The sequence below is a fragment of the Hemibagrus wyckioides genome, linkage group LG07 (genome assembly GCF_019097595.1).
Source record: "Hemibagrus wyckioides isolate EC202008001 linkage group LG07, SWU_Hwy_1.0, whole genome shotgun sequence".
Taxonomy (NCBI): Eukaryota; Metazoa; Chordata; class Actinopteri; order Siluriformes; family Bagridae; genus Hemibagrus; species Hemibagrus wyckioides.
The window spans coordinates 3,852,121-3,865,736 of NC_080716.1; the positions used below are offsets into that span (position 1 = coordinate 3,852,121).

Sequence of the window (13,616 nt, forward strand, 5' to 3'; positions counted from 1 at the left end):
AATAGGCGTAGATTGATGAAACCAATAGAAGAAAGCAGACTTTGCAAGACGGAGTGAACCCTGTCAAAGCTGCAAACAGTTGTCGTCTGTTTTATTTTCCAAATCCAGCTTCACAAAGCTATATTTGGAATGGATTTGTTTTCCATGAGGATGGAACTAATCATGACCAATTTCTGGGATTTTAGCCCTGTCCAAATCAGTCACATGTTGAACATACAGAGCAATTAAATAATCACAGTATTTCAAGCGTTCAATTCTCTCTGTATAGTGCACAAGTTTAAACAATGGAAATGGTCAGAAATATCTACATTTTTAACTCATTCCTAATGACCTAATAAAGCAGAGGCAGAAATGACAAAGGAAACCTCAGGGAGATGATGTGAGGAAGCAACCTTGAGAGGAACCAGACTCAAAATCGTCATCTGGGAGACACCGGCTCTGGAGAACAACCGAAGTTCACTGATGGAGATTTGAGTGCCAAACATTCAGTGGAAGTTGCAGTTCAAAAGCATCATCCAAAGGTGTTAGTGAGTTCATATGACCGGTGTAGTCTGTGCATGTTGTGTGACCACACCCCCTACAAGGAGTGCTGAGAAGTTTAAAATAAGTTTGCATTAAAATGAGGTGTGTGCTGTACACTTAGATCTCATTAGATGACCATACCTACATGGTCAATACACCTCCAAATCACAGATTTATACTTGCTAGAGAAATTAATCCCATCGGAATACTTGAGACTAAAAGCGCAGCCATCAAGGATTTGTTTATTTAGGTAAGCTTACCTTCTAGATGAACTGTATTCCCTGAACCCAAGGATCATTTGCTATACCTCTAAGGTTTGTCTCATTGTTAGCACAGTGTAATAATTAGCTCAAATTCATTCGCCATTTCCAAAACAGGATTTAGCACACTGCACAATAAAACAAGCTCCAAATTTGATATAGACTCCACCCAAAACTCCTTCTAAATATCTTTGAAAAAACCAGTTCAGTCTAAATGGAAAGGAATCAAGCCCAAGGCAGCAAACTGGGTACTGTAAATTTACCTTGAGCTTTACTACTACATTTAAGGCCATGTTGCCATTAAGTTCGTATCACAAACGCAAACTTATTTGCATTGAGTATCCTGTTTATGTTACAGTTTTCACACCTACTAGTAATAACCAAAAAAGGTCCCAAACTTCCTTGTACAAAACAATAAATCGATAGATCTCGGAAACGTGATCCAACAGCAGCTCCTAATCTGCTCTATTTAACACAATTACGTTTAAAAAGGATTAAATATCCTTTTTTTGCACCTATCACACCACTCAAACAAAGAGAGGAAGAAGGAAAAAAAAAGCATTTCTTTCTGGTTGAAATAGATTTATTTGATCTGTCTGTAAACAAGGTGGTTAACTCATGGCATTTTTCCACGCAAAAAAAAAAAAAAAAAAAAAAAAAAATCGGGTTGTATAGATAGATAGATATATCTCAGCTGGTCAGGATTTCATGGTCAGGAAATCGGGTGCAACGAAAGAAAGGAGAGAAATGAACATGGTTTTGTTGACATGTTTCACTTTAATCTGTACATATTCCACAAGCCCTGGAGAGTTTTGAAACTTTTGTCAGATATCCCAAAAAGAAGGTGCCATTTCGCGAATCGACTCCTTACAAGGCAGAGGTTTTAAAATCCATCTCACAGTAGCAACAGATCAGATCTACATTATGGCACAGGATACACTGCTTTTTTTTTTTCCTTTTTTTTTTTTTTTTTTTGATTAAAGTTAACAATACAACTGACTAGTGGTCTTTTTCTTCTTTAACTAATACCACCATAACCCAGAAAATTTAGTGTACACAGTTACTTCATTGTGTTTTGTTGTTTTTTTTTTGCCTATTTAATGAAATATTTGTACCGTGCTATGACAAGTTGATACATTGCAGTCGAATAAAGCACAAATGACGTTTGTTGTTTGAAAACTTGACAGGATTAACAGACAAAAAAAAAAAAGGGTTAAATGATTTAAAGTCAACAATAAGACTGCCATTTCATCTATTCAAGACATTCATTGTGAGGAAGAAGGGAAAAAAAAAGGTAGTTAAACATTAGAGCTTTGTAATCCCTCCCCAAGACATGGATACCATTACTAGTGAATCAAGAGGTTAGTGTGCATTTGAAATGTTTCATTTAGTGTTCTACAAACAGATGAAGCTAGCAGTCGATCCTTCAGTAATCTGTTAATCCTCCAAAATGCAGAAAAAAAATATTGGTCCTAATGGAGAAAAAAAAATTATATAATCTATAATATATGACTGGACACCAAACCAGAGTTACAATCAGAAGGGCAGTGCTTAAAAAAAAAAAATTACAATAAATCAAAAAAAAAAAAAAAAAAAAAAAAAAAAAAATCACTAGCTGGTAAATAAGTTGCTAAGTGGCTATGTTAGCGGTGGAATGTCCTTAGAGTCCAGAAGCGATTTTTTTTTTTTGTTTGTTTTAAACCTTGTAAATGCTGATCTGCCATCACATTCAAAAGAAAAGAAAATCCAACATTACATCGAGGACTCAACAACACCACATCCAGATACAACAGTAAAAGCATTGGATGTTGTATTTGAATAAAATGGGTTACAAGTATAAGGGCAAGAATTACGTAGTGTGAATCAATTTATCTTTATTTTATTTTTTTTTTCTTAGAGGACACTGGTAGTGTATGGTAGTTAGTTTGATGATATTGAGCTAAAAAGAGATATGCATGCACTTTTTTTTTCTTTTTTTTTTTTTTTAAACCATCCTGGCCATGCTGGAAAGAAAGAAAAAAAAAAAAAAAAAAAAAAAAAAAAAATCACTAGGGGAAGACCGACAGCTCAGCAAGGCTCGAAGCACTCGGGAGGCATCGATGGACCACTAGATAAGTGCCTCAGGAAAACTGGACAGTGACTATTCGTTTATGCGAATTTGAAAAGCCCAATGCTTTATGTACAGTACTGTGTTTTCTGTTTTAAGCCTTCGTAAAATGAACATGCTTTTTTTTTTGTGGCACTATAAGGATGAGGGGAACGGGAATGGGATAAGTATGCTAAATAAGAAGGGAAGAGGGAAAACGTTTAAAATAAAAAAAAAAATTTAAAAAAATTGAAAGAATTAAGGGGCTGGATAGACAATGATGCATCCACTAAGAATCTGTAGTGCTGTGAAGGCAGAAGAAATAAAAGGGGGAAGAAAAAAAAAAAAGAGGGAGAAAGGGATGGTAGGATGTTACAGTGAGCTGCTGTGTGGATGGATGGAAAGGGGGCTGCTTCAGTATCCAACTCTCCTCAGGTAATCAGCCATGGTAAATGCTTTCTTGTTGAGCTGTCCTCCGTGGATACCTTCCTTTCCCATGACTATAACCAATACTGGGGGTACATAAAGGGGAGGGGAGAGGGGGAGAAAGAAAAAAAAATATGACAAAATGAAAAAAAGAAAGGAAAGAAAAAAGTCTTTCCCCCCCCGTAATACGGGGAACGTTATAAGATCTTACCACCATTCTTCTCATTAAAGACATTTTTAACTGTGTGAAGGAGAAAGCTTAAACAGCAAACCCTCTCTTCTTTCTGTCCCTCAAAATTGAAGCTAAGCGAGCGTTAATTACGTTAGAACCCTGAATCCCTCAAGTATTTTGCCATCGAGTATGCCTTCTTATTCAATCCGCCTCCGTGGACCCCTTCTTTGCCCATTACAAGAACCAAGACTGAAAGAGAAGAGAGAAACAGAGAGAGAAAGAAAGAAAAAAAAAAAAGTTGAAGTGTTGTTGGTTAGGAAATAAAGGGGAAAATAAATAAATTGTAGATGCAGTCCAAAGTGCTTGCATGCTGCATATTATAAACAAACCAACCCAGAAATAGAAAAGTGAATCATTTGAATAGTCTGAAACATGATTACACACCATTAGCGATTTATTTCAAAAGGACAGGACAGAGGATGCAAAGGGGGAAAATTCCTGAATTCATCCCACCACCAGGAACTGGTAATCATCATTCATGAGCCGGTTTAATATTAGCCGAATTTCAAAAGGCACAGGAGAGAATTTTGCTTGTGGACATTTGAGCGTCCATGTTAAGGCATCTAGCTGAACTGGCATTAGGTGAAGAGCCGCTAATCCCATTTATAGTTCCTTTTATGGATCAGTCCGAGTCGAGAATTTGATTCTATCCTGTCGAAAGTCTAGTCTACGCTGCATGAAGCTTCCTGAATCGACTGATAAGGACTATTCTTGGGAAGAGGATATCACTTTGGCTGACTGGGCATGGACTATTTAGAGCGGCATTACCAGTGACCTAAGCCGTCCCTAAATTACAGCTGGACTATACAGCAAAAAATATCCTACGATGATCTTTCAAGACTTTCATGATGCACTACACATGTACAAGCATTTATTGACTATTTTTAAACAGCAAAATTGGATAGGGTGCGTCACTATCTACTTGTTACCGGATCATAAAGTGGGTCAGTGTTACAAACACTAAAAATTATGAGGGCAATGGAGGGAAAATAAATAAATAAATAAAGCCTCAACGTTCTGTCCCGTGCAAGGCAGCAGTTTGTAATGTGACCTTGGGCTTGACAAAGGCACTACGTAAACCAAGGTGTATGGAAAAGGGCGAGGGCTGTTAGTCATTTACAGTAAACTGCACTACGGGACAAGTGCAAACCAAGCAATGACGTGCCGAGTTATAGATACTGATAAACTGGTGGAGGCTGTGAAGAGTAGTTTAAAAAAAAAAAAAAAAAAAAAACCCCAGCCCCTTCACCACTTTCACTCTCTAGATAATGAAAAGGTGCCAATTTTAAACCGGTTTCAGAAAAGAAAGCAGCCTGTACATGCTCGGCCATGGCATCCAGTTTTTCAGGTGGTTAAGAAGGTGGGGGGAAAGCACAGAGAGGGAAAACAGGGAAAGGGGAAAGAGAAAAGCTTTTTTTTGCAACCATACCTCTTTAATAACACAATCAGAACGAGGACCACAAAGGCAGACTGTACACTGTTATACACACTAATGTAAGACAAAAAGCAAGGTAAATAATTAAAAAAAAAAAACAATGTATATTATCCGGACGATAATTCGCTCCGTTTAGTGTTTTGTCCCATCTCACAGCACTGCGTTATTTCTGTACATTTTTAATTACTAATCTCTTGCATAGAATTATGCTGAAAAGAAATCTTGTGGAGATCATAAGCAGCTTTTTAATAGTTCCAGCTTCTCCAGTGCCAATTTCTGCTCAGTTAGGTTTACTCTCTGGGACATGGGGAATACAGTCAATACTAGCAGAGAACTACTACAAATATAAAAATAAGCAAATGTTTAAAGGCAAAACTATACTTATTGAAGCTTTTAGGGAGGTCAAAACACGTTAATGTCCGGATAATGCATCAATGTTTTTTTCCCCCCCTGATTCTACGCCATTACCTTTTCATTTCTTTTAACCTAAATGGCATGCTTGTGCACAGAAGTTCTTCTACTTTTCTTCTAAATGCACTTATAAAAACAGGCATACAAATATTTACTGCATTGCAGGCAACATGTAACAATCCAACCTCTTGCTCTAGCAAGCAAATCAATGAAAAGTGGAATAAATAAATAAAATAATCACAACGAACATCCTCAGAGAGTGCCTGTCAATCACTGGGGGGAAAAAAAAACCCCAGCAAAGCTTCAGTCTTCAGCCCAACTGTACAAACCCTCTCTGAGGCTGTTCGCCTTTGTTGGTCAAGTTACAATTTTCTTTTCCCTATGTAAATTGTGGGGGATCATTTGCAAATACCCAAAACAATTTTACCTTTGCCAGCTCTGCCTATGGAAACGTTGTACGTCGGCTCGCCTCCTTGACTCTTCGTCCTGATGTCCATAGTCCAGTCGCCATCAGTCTGCAGGCTGTCTCTGATCACAGAGCACTTCTTTTTCCCTAGGGTCAGGCCGTTGGTGAAGAAGGCCTCACGGTCCTTGCCGACTATGACATCGATTTCGTCGGTCTGCAACGGAGAACAAGACACAGGAAGATGTTCGGTTAAGGATATTGATTATTTCTTAACACCAGGGCGTGGCTTTACAATGAAGGCCTGCGAGACATATCCATGGGGCCGGCCTCACTTCCTTCTTCAACTTCACTAACAAGAATTTTAGTATAACTTGCTAAAAAATAATCAGCACCGCATGTTAAACACCATCATGTACAAAGTTCAGAAATAAGCTCATTTTTAACATTAAAAAAATTCTACACACAAATCCTTTAAAGTTCTTTCCTACATATGAATTAAATGAGCTATAAACAACAATTCTAAAGTTTTCTAAGTCTAAAAAAAAAAAAAAAAAATTCTCTAGATCTGATCTCGTTAAAAAAAAAAAAAAAAAAAGTTTTCTTCAACCAGCTCTCTTATTTTAGTGTCAACCGAAGCGCAGAAAAGAAAGAAGAGTCAAATGAGAAACAGACTTGGTTTTAGATCTAATGACTGGAAGAGCCTGGATAAATGGGAAACCGGACGCCATCTTTGAAGACACTGGCATGCTCCTGTAAGGAGAAGAGAGAGGGGGGGAAAGGGAAGCATGGGACAAAGCCCAAATCCCATTCAACAGACTCCAAACCAAGGGCACTAGGTAGCTTGTGCAATAATAATACTCAGTGCCCTAAGCAGTGCACGAATCAGGACCGAGCCAAAAGGAAGAAAGCTCGTGCCCAAGCCCAAGTGGCTAACTTCCTTCCAGCATGGGCCTACGCCTAAAATCTCCAGCATGATTAAAGGATGAAAAGAAAACTATACACAAGCTTATATTCTAAACGTTAACACGTAGAATATTTTCACGTCAAATAATTCACGAGCCACGTGCTCGATTAACTTGCTAGTCATGCTAAATAGCGCTAAGCTAATTCTATTCGCTTCACACACAAATAAATAAATAAATACCAAAAAAAAAAAAAAAACCCCACACAAACCGGTTATTAATGACCGGACAACTCGAAAGATATATTCTGGAAATAATCAGACGGCCGGGCTTCATTTTATTTTTCTCTTTTCATTCAAAGATATAAGCTAGTTAGCTTCTTATCCACCACCATCCAAAAAAAAAAAAAAAAAAAAAAAAAAAAACCCTAGTGTCCGTGTCTGGGGCCTACGGATTTGCTAACGCTGCTGTATTCGCTTTATCACGGGATAGGAGGAGGAAAAATATATAGATAGAAAAAATTACTTACACGTCTATTAAAATATAATACATTATAATTTCTTTTATCGTGTTTAAAAACAAAGCGTCACGAGGACACGAACGGCTTATTTTTATTTAAAAAGCGCTAACGGCTCCTTTTCTCCAACGCACGCGCGCGCGCTCGTGTTAGCCCCTGCTAGCTAACCGTAACGTGGCCCCGCACACACACACACACAGACACAAAAGACCACAGATTTAGACGTTATCGCGAACATGTAGGAAATAATATACACGGGTGATGTGGCTTTTTTTGGAAAGTCTCACCGTTATACCGCTAAAAGTGCCCCCTTCTGACGATGCCCAAACGTATTTGGCGTCCGTGTAACCGACAATGGCGGCATCCTGGCAGCTGCCGTCGTCCATCAGGTTATCCACGTAGCTTAGCCAAGACATGTTTGCTGCAATTTGTAAACAAAAAAAATAGGATTACGACACTGCACTGAGACTCTTTGGGTGGATTGAAGGTTAAAGAAAGGTTTGAAGAACCCGATTCGAGCCTCGCCTCTCCAAAAAGCGCTTTAGCTGCGTGCTGCCGAGATCTGCTTTTTGGGGGGGCAGGGAAGAAAAGCCGATGTGAATCGAGACAGCGCCTTGGGTGTAGTCCGTGCTCGAGATCACTCCGCGCAGGGCGCGTCACTCCGTTTTATGCGCGCCGGCGGTAAACTGCACGCGAACTAGTTCCTTTTTCTAATCTCAATTACGGACGCGTTACGACCAACAAACACCGACCTTTTCCTCACAGTTTCATTTGAACCAACTTCCAGCTTTTAAAAACACCTCAGAGGACAGATTTGCGAATTTTCACATTTTAAGGCCACACCCTCTCGAACTTTTTTGCTGTCAGAAACCGGGTTATAAAAAAATAAATAAATAAATAAATAGATAAAATAAATCCATGGATCCAAAATCGCAGATTAATTTAAAAAGTAAACTATTCACCTCGAAATGAAGCGTATTATTGTGATTAATTCATACTTTTTTTTTTGCAATGTATAAAAGACACCGTCTGCTGTCAGATCTGTCAATTAAACTTATAATTGTGTAGTTAACCAACCACAATAATCATTAACAATAATAAATGACACCTGAAGTAGTTTAGATAGTAATTGCGAGGGTTCTTGGACCTTGGGAACTCTACAAACATCTAGTGAACAGTACAATTACATTTATCGTATCATATCATGAAAACGATCATCGATCGTTTGTGTACACACGAATGCTCGCGACAGAAATTGAGAAAATTCATTCGTTCGTGAAGTAACACGTGGTTCATGGAGAAAATATACGTGACAGACATCATGCTGGAGACCAGCCGAATCCGAGGAACCGATGAATTCTCAGCGTTGTTCATAATTCAATGCAATGCCTACGCATGACAAGCTAGATATGATTCAAAATGATGACATAATCTGTTAAAAACACACACACACACACACACACATAACATATGCTAGGTGTATTTTACACAGTGCTAACAGATGTATGAAGGTTATTGGTAGAAAAATCTGAAACAATCCCATTGATTTCTGTTTTGTTTCATTGATGTCTTGCCTTTAAGCGTTAGTTTTGACTCATACCCAATCAATCATGTTAACTTATTACTACTTTTTTTTTTTTTTACTATCTTTCCATGTTTACTTGATAAATCCTGTTTGTTTAAGGAGAAACCGAGGACAAATTCCTCCTACATATAGTATTATATTGCCTTTTGGTAGCTGACGTATAGATACACACAGGTCAGAAGTATAATTACAATAAGAAGTAGTATCTCTAAACCTTGTAATAGAAACAGTTTTTTTGTCTACATCATATTTATGTTATACTGCTACATATAAAGGCTAGTTTAGTCAGACTCCTGGCAATGATTTGTCACGTTGGCTTATTACATTGTCCCTGCGTCCCAGCCCAGAAAACATCTGAAACATGGGAGTGTTTCTAGAAGGCAAAGTTCACTAGATGGACATGTGATAAGTGCCCGAAAATGTGAGCTGCCGAGATAGTTATGTAAATTTGCGACAGGAATATTACTAATGCTAATACAACTGAGCAAAAAGCGCTAGCATTCACGTTGAATTATTTTTTTTTTATACATATCCGTCCAGTATCTTGGTTAGGACATGTTTTAAAGCCACAATGAGTTAAGGACAAGGGTGGCTCACTCAGCAACAGGACAAACACAGCTGCCTGCTTCTGGTGCCTGTTGACATTCAGTCACACACCCACAGGCAAAAGTCACTGCAGAGTGTGTGTGTGTGACGGGGTATAAGACTTTCCCAGATCCCTAAGAGTCAAATATTTTAAAACGATCACATGTAGTAGCAATCCGAGATGACAGAAACGGTCCAGTGTTTCCTTCTAGATTTTTCTGGAAGCCGTGTGTGTGTGTGTGTGTTGGTGTGTGCGTAGAGCTGTTGAAGTGAGCCATTGTGACACTTCCTGCTTTTTCTCAGCATAGCTCTGGTTTACAGTGCAGCGCTGGAATTTTTTTCTGTCCTGACATGAGATTGTTCTGCATGGCAGGAAAGCGCTCGGAGGCAGCGAGCGAGTCAGGAGGGACTTCCTCGAGGGGGAAAAAAGCGCTAACACAATCTGCAACTTTTTACCTAGAACTCATCACCTCTTGTCTTATCTGATGGTTCAGCATGTCTTGACAAAAAGCGAGAGCTGACTCAAAGTACCGATGTACCCTTTTGATACCAAGAACAGTCATAAGTGAAAGAAAAATAAACATACAATAAATGTAAAATAGCAATTAAACATATTGTGTTGTGTAAAGGGGGAAAGAAAATGGAAGGTTTTTTTGTTGTATATGGTTCTTATTATAATAATGTGCATAATACTGTGTATATGAATTTTAAACAATATATTATTTTTTTATTTAACATTTATAAGAGGAGTTTGAAACCGTCAGAGGTAAAGCTTCGGGACTTCTTTACATTTTCTCTTTAACATGAGAAGCAGCGTGTGTTTTTTTGCCCCTGAGAGAATGAGTATAACTTTTTATAGCTGCTATAACGTAAGCGATAAAAACTGATTTGCTTCACAACAACGTTAAACACATGTATACATAAATAAAAACCTTTTCATGATAAAACAACCCCAAACGGCTCATGTCCTGAAGACTGAAAATTTAGCCAGAGCTTTGGAAAATGAAAAAGTGAACTTTTGATTGCGCTGTTACTATAGCAACGACAGCAACGTTATCACCATCACATTTAAGTCGTTATGATATCGACGGGATTTGCAGCTGCGCTACTGTCAGAGTTACTGCAATAGAAAATGAACACACTTTTCTGACTGGACACTTGGTATAAATGCATGCGTGGCACTCTCTGTGTTTTTACAAGACCTAAAGCAACTGCTATGTAAACAGATGTAAATGCAGAAATTTGAATGTCTAGAAGTAGAATATCAGCAAAATGCTTGCACGTTATGGCATGCCACTGAGTAATAAGAGCTGCGAAATCTACACGACGGTGATCGGTCCTCACAACACATGCCCATAGAACCTGAATAAAAGAAAACAATCACACTCCTTTATTCAGAACGTAATCAATAATCCAAGATGTCCTTGGTCGTCTGTCATTTATTCCCTCCTCCCTTGACATCAAGGCTGTTGTAGCTAAATATGAGCCTCAAACCACATCCACAGAGCCGCTGATGTGGTTTATAGGACACAGCGGAACTTACTGTCGTCTCTACACATGACCTGAACTTCACCGTCTAGCTGGATGAACGTTATGGAGCTTGATGGTGTTGATTCGTTTCAAACTAAAAACACATTTTCGAAAGCCAGTACAGGATATAAAGATTGAAGTATGTGTTCTAGTTAAAGGACTTGTTGAACCAAGCGTTCTCACAGGGGTAAGCGATTTATTCAGGCCTTATATTTATTCCGGGGGTGCTGATATTTCAAGCTGCTGCTTTACACCGATCAGCCATAACATTGTGAGCAGTGAGAGGTGAAGTGAATAAGACTGATGATCTCCTCATCATGGCACCTGTTAGTGGGTGGGATATATTAGGCAGCAAGTGAACATTTTGTCCTCAAAGTTGACGTGTTAGAAGCAGGAAAAATGGACAAGCGCCAAATTGTGATGGCTAGACCACTGGATCAGAGCATCTCCAAAACTGCAGCTCTTGTGGGGTGTTCCCGGGCTGCAGTGGTCAGTATCTATCAAAAGTGGTCCAAGGAAGGAACAGTGGTGAACCGGTGACAGGGTCATGGGCAGTCGAGGCTCATTGATGCATGTGGGGAGCCAAGGCTGGCCCGTGTGATCCGATCCAACAGACGAGCTACTGTTGCTCAAATTGCTGAAGACGTTAATGCTGGTTCTGATAGAAAAGGGGTCAGAATACACAGTGCAGGACGGGTCAGGGCTGTTTTGGCAGCACCAACACAATATTAGGCAGGTGGTCATAATGTTATGCTTTGAAGTGTGCAATTTCAATGGATGGCCCACTGCAGCATGGTGGCTTGATGGTATTAATGTCATGACAAGGTAAAATTAAAGATGCTGCCAATATTGAACCTGACAATTTAGACGTTGTTGCCACGGTGAAGCCTCTCCACTTTAACCCTGTGCTGCCTGCTTCACGCATGAACTGTATCCTTCCTCATTTGCTTGGAGAAGAGTCTGTGCTGAAGTAATACATTCAAATAGAATGTAAATTTCTCATGGCCACGTCACAGCATCTACCACTTTTCTCTCTCTTCCGGCTGTTTTTTTTTCTTTCTTTCTGTCTTTTTTTTTTTTTTAATTCCATTTAAAAAAAACAAAATAAAACTAACTAATACTAAACTGACTACTACTTTGCTTTTAACTGAATCTTAGATGTGTCAACATGGCGTTTTATTTATATCCAGAATTATTGGCACCCTCTCGGGGTTCCTTAGCTTAACCTCATACTAAAAGAAATACAATTGACAGAAGTAAGCGTGTTTAAAAATACATATAAAAATCACTTTTTGTGTGTGTGTGTGTGTATGTGTGTGAGCAAACCCAGAAAACACACAGTAAATTCCTGATTAACGTTTCAAATTTATGCTTTACTTGCTAAACCTATCCATTTAAATGATTTGTATTGCAATAAGCGTGATGTTATTTAGTGTCTCTCTAAGTGTCTACTTAATCAAGGTAGAATTATAGATGAATATTATTCATTTCATTTAAATATTTTACTTAGATAAATGGGTTTTGAGTAGTCACAGGTTCTTAGCTTCCTAGTCTACACAATAACCAGCAGCTACATGAACCTGTTTACAGTAAAACTGTACATTCTTAAGGGTTTTGCTGTAGAAAGCAACATAAAGTCTCATTCTTTTTCTTTTTTTCTTTTTGGAGCTCTCCCACGAGCGCCCTCCGGCGGAAGGAGAAGCCATGACATGTTCCAGATTTTTTAATACTTTTAATAATACATTCTAGTTATATTAAGAATTTTTTTGGACACTGGAATTGACTGGACAGAGTGAAGGTGAATTAAAATTAAAAGAATAAATCAGAGAAATTAACCCTGGTATTAAAATCAGAATTTCACCTTGGTCTTAAGGCTCGAGGGTTAAAAGGTTCCCAAATAATTTAGATAATTTTAATAGTGTCCTTTTATTACAGTTCGTGTGATTGATGGTACGTTATTGAAACTTATTCAACTGAAATAATCAGTTTATTAGACTTAATTATTAACCTCTAACAGCTACAGCTGTGTCCACGGTGGTTCCTGAATTCCACTTTTAGACAGCTCTCTAAATTAAATTTATTAGACATGCCATATATATATATATATATATATATATATATATATATATATATATATATATATATATATTCAGTCCATTTCATGTGCCGACTTCAACTTTCTGTGATTCTCCATTTCACCAGTTCAGGAATTGTAGTCCAATTACAGTGTAAAAAACTACAAGTCCCATAAGCACCCGCTAGCATCGGCTGATAGTTTGCTAGTCTGTAACTCGTACCTCTAGTGACATTATTATCTACTTTTATTGGAATAATTAAAAAAATAGATTTTAAAATAAAAACATTTTAGGGATGGAATAAAAGAGAGCTAGTAGCTAGCGTGGTTTGTAGACAGCTAAAGAACTAGCCTAGCTAGCTAGTGCGGAAGTCCGCAGAGTTTAGAATGCCCGGATAAAAAGACGACATCTGATTGGTCTAGACGGTGCTTACGTAGGTACATGGTTAAAAAAACAAAAAAAAAGCATGGAAACACAGACACAAAAATATTTTAAATATACAATATAAAAAATGTCGTTCATAAAAAGGATACGGATTTTTATTTATTTATGTTAACGTAAAGAATAAAGAACGCATTAACTTTAAATGCATTAAAATGGTACATATTAACCGTTTTATGTAGATGTATTATTATTATTATTAT

At 38.0% G+C, this 13,616-nt stretch overlaps 1 protein-coding gene across 2 annotated transcripts; it reads right to left on the minus strand.

Moving 5' to 3' along the window:
- Nucleotides 1-1,539: 1,539 nt before the first annotated feature.
- Nucleotides 1,540-7,867, minus strand: pfn2a (profilin 2a). Of its 2 annotated transcripts, XM_058395010.1 has the most exons (4): nucleotides 7,723-7,867; nucleotides 7,485-7,618; nucleotides 5,800-5,992; nucleotides 1,540-3,380 (listed from the first exon to the last, which is right to left on the minus strand). In XM_058395010.1, the coding sequence occupies exons 2-4, from the start codon at nucleotides 7,611-7,613 to the stop codon at nucleotides 3,283-3,285; spliced, it is 420 nt and encodes a 139-aa protein (XP_058250993.1). In that variant the 5' UTR covers nucleotides 7,614-7,618; nucleotides 7,723-7,867; the 3' UTR covers nucleotides 1,540-3,282. The 2 variants fall into 2 exon arrangements, with proteins under 2 accessions (XP_058250993.1, XP_058250992.1); XM_058395009.1 differs by lacking the exon at nucleotides 1,540-3,380 and adding an exon at nucleotides 3,387-3,715 and having other exon boundaries at nucleotides 7,485-7,820.
- Between the last annotated feature and the right edge of the window lie 5,749 nt (nucleotides 7,868-13,616).

What these genes read in the sequence shown, in the direction of transcription:
- pfn2a (XM_058395010.1), bottom strand. Translation starts at nt 7,613, where the DNA reads ATGTCTTGGCTAAGCTACGTGGATAACCTGATGGACGACGGCAGCTGC. An exon ending in GCACTTTTAGCGGTATAACG is followed by an intron (nt 5,993 to 7,484) that starts GTGAGACTTTCC and finishes TCTCCGTTGCAG; the next exon opens with ACCGACGAAATCGATGTCAT. An exon ending in CATAGGCAGAGCTGGCAAAG is followed by an intron (nt 3,381 to 5,799) that starts GTAAAATTGTTT and finishes ATGTACCCCCAG; the next exon opens with TATTGGTTATAGTCATGGGA.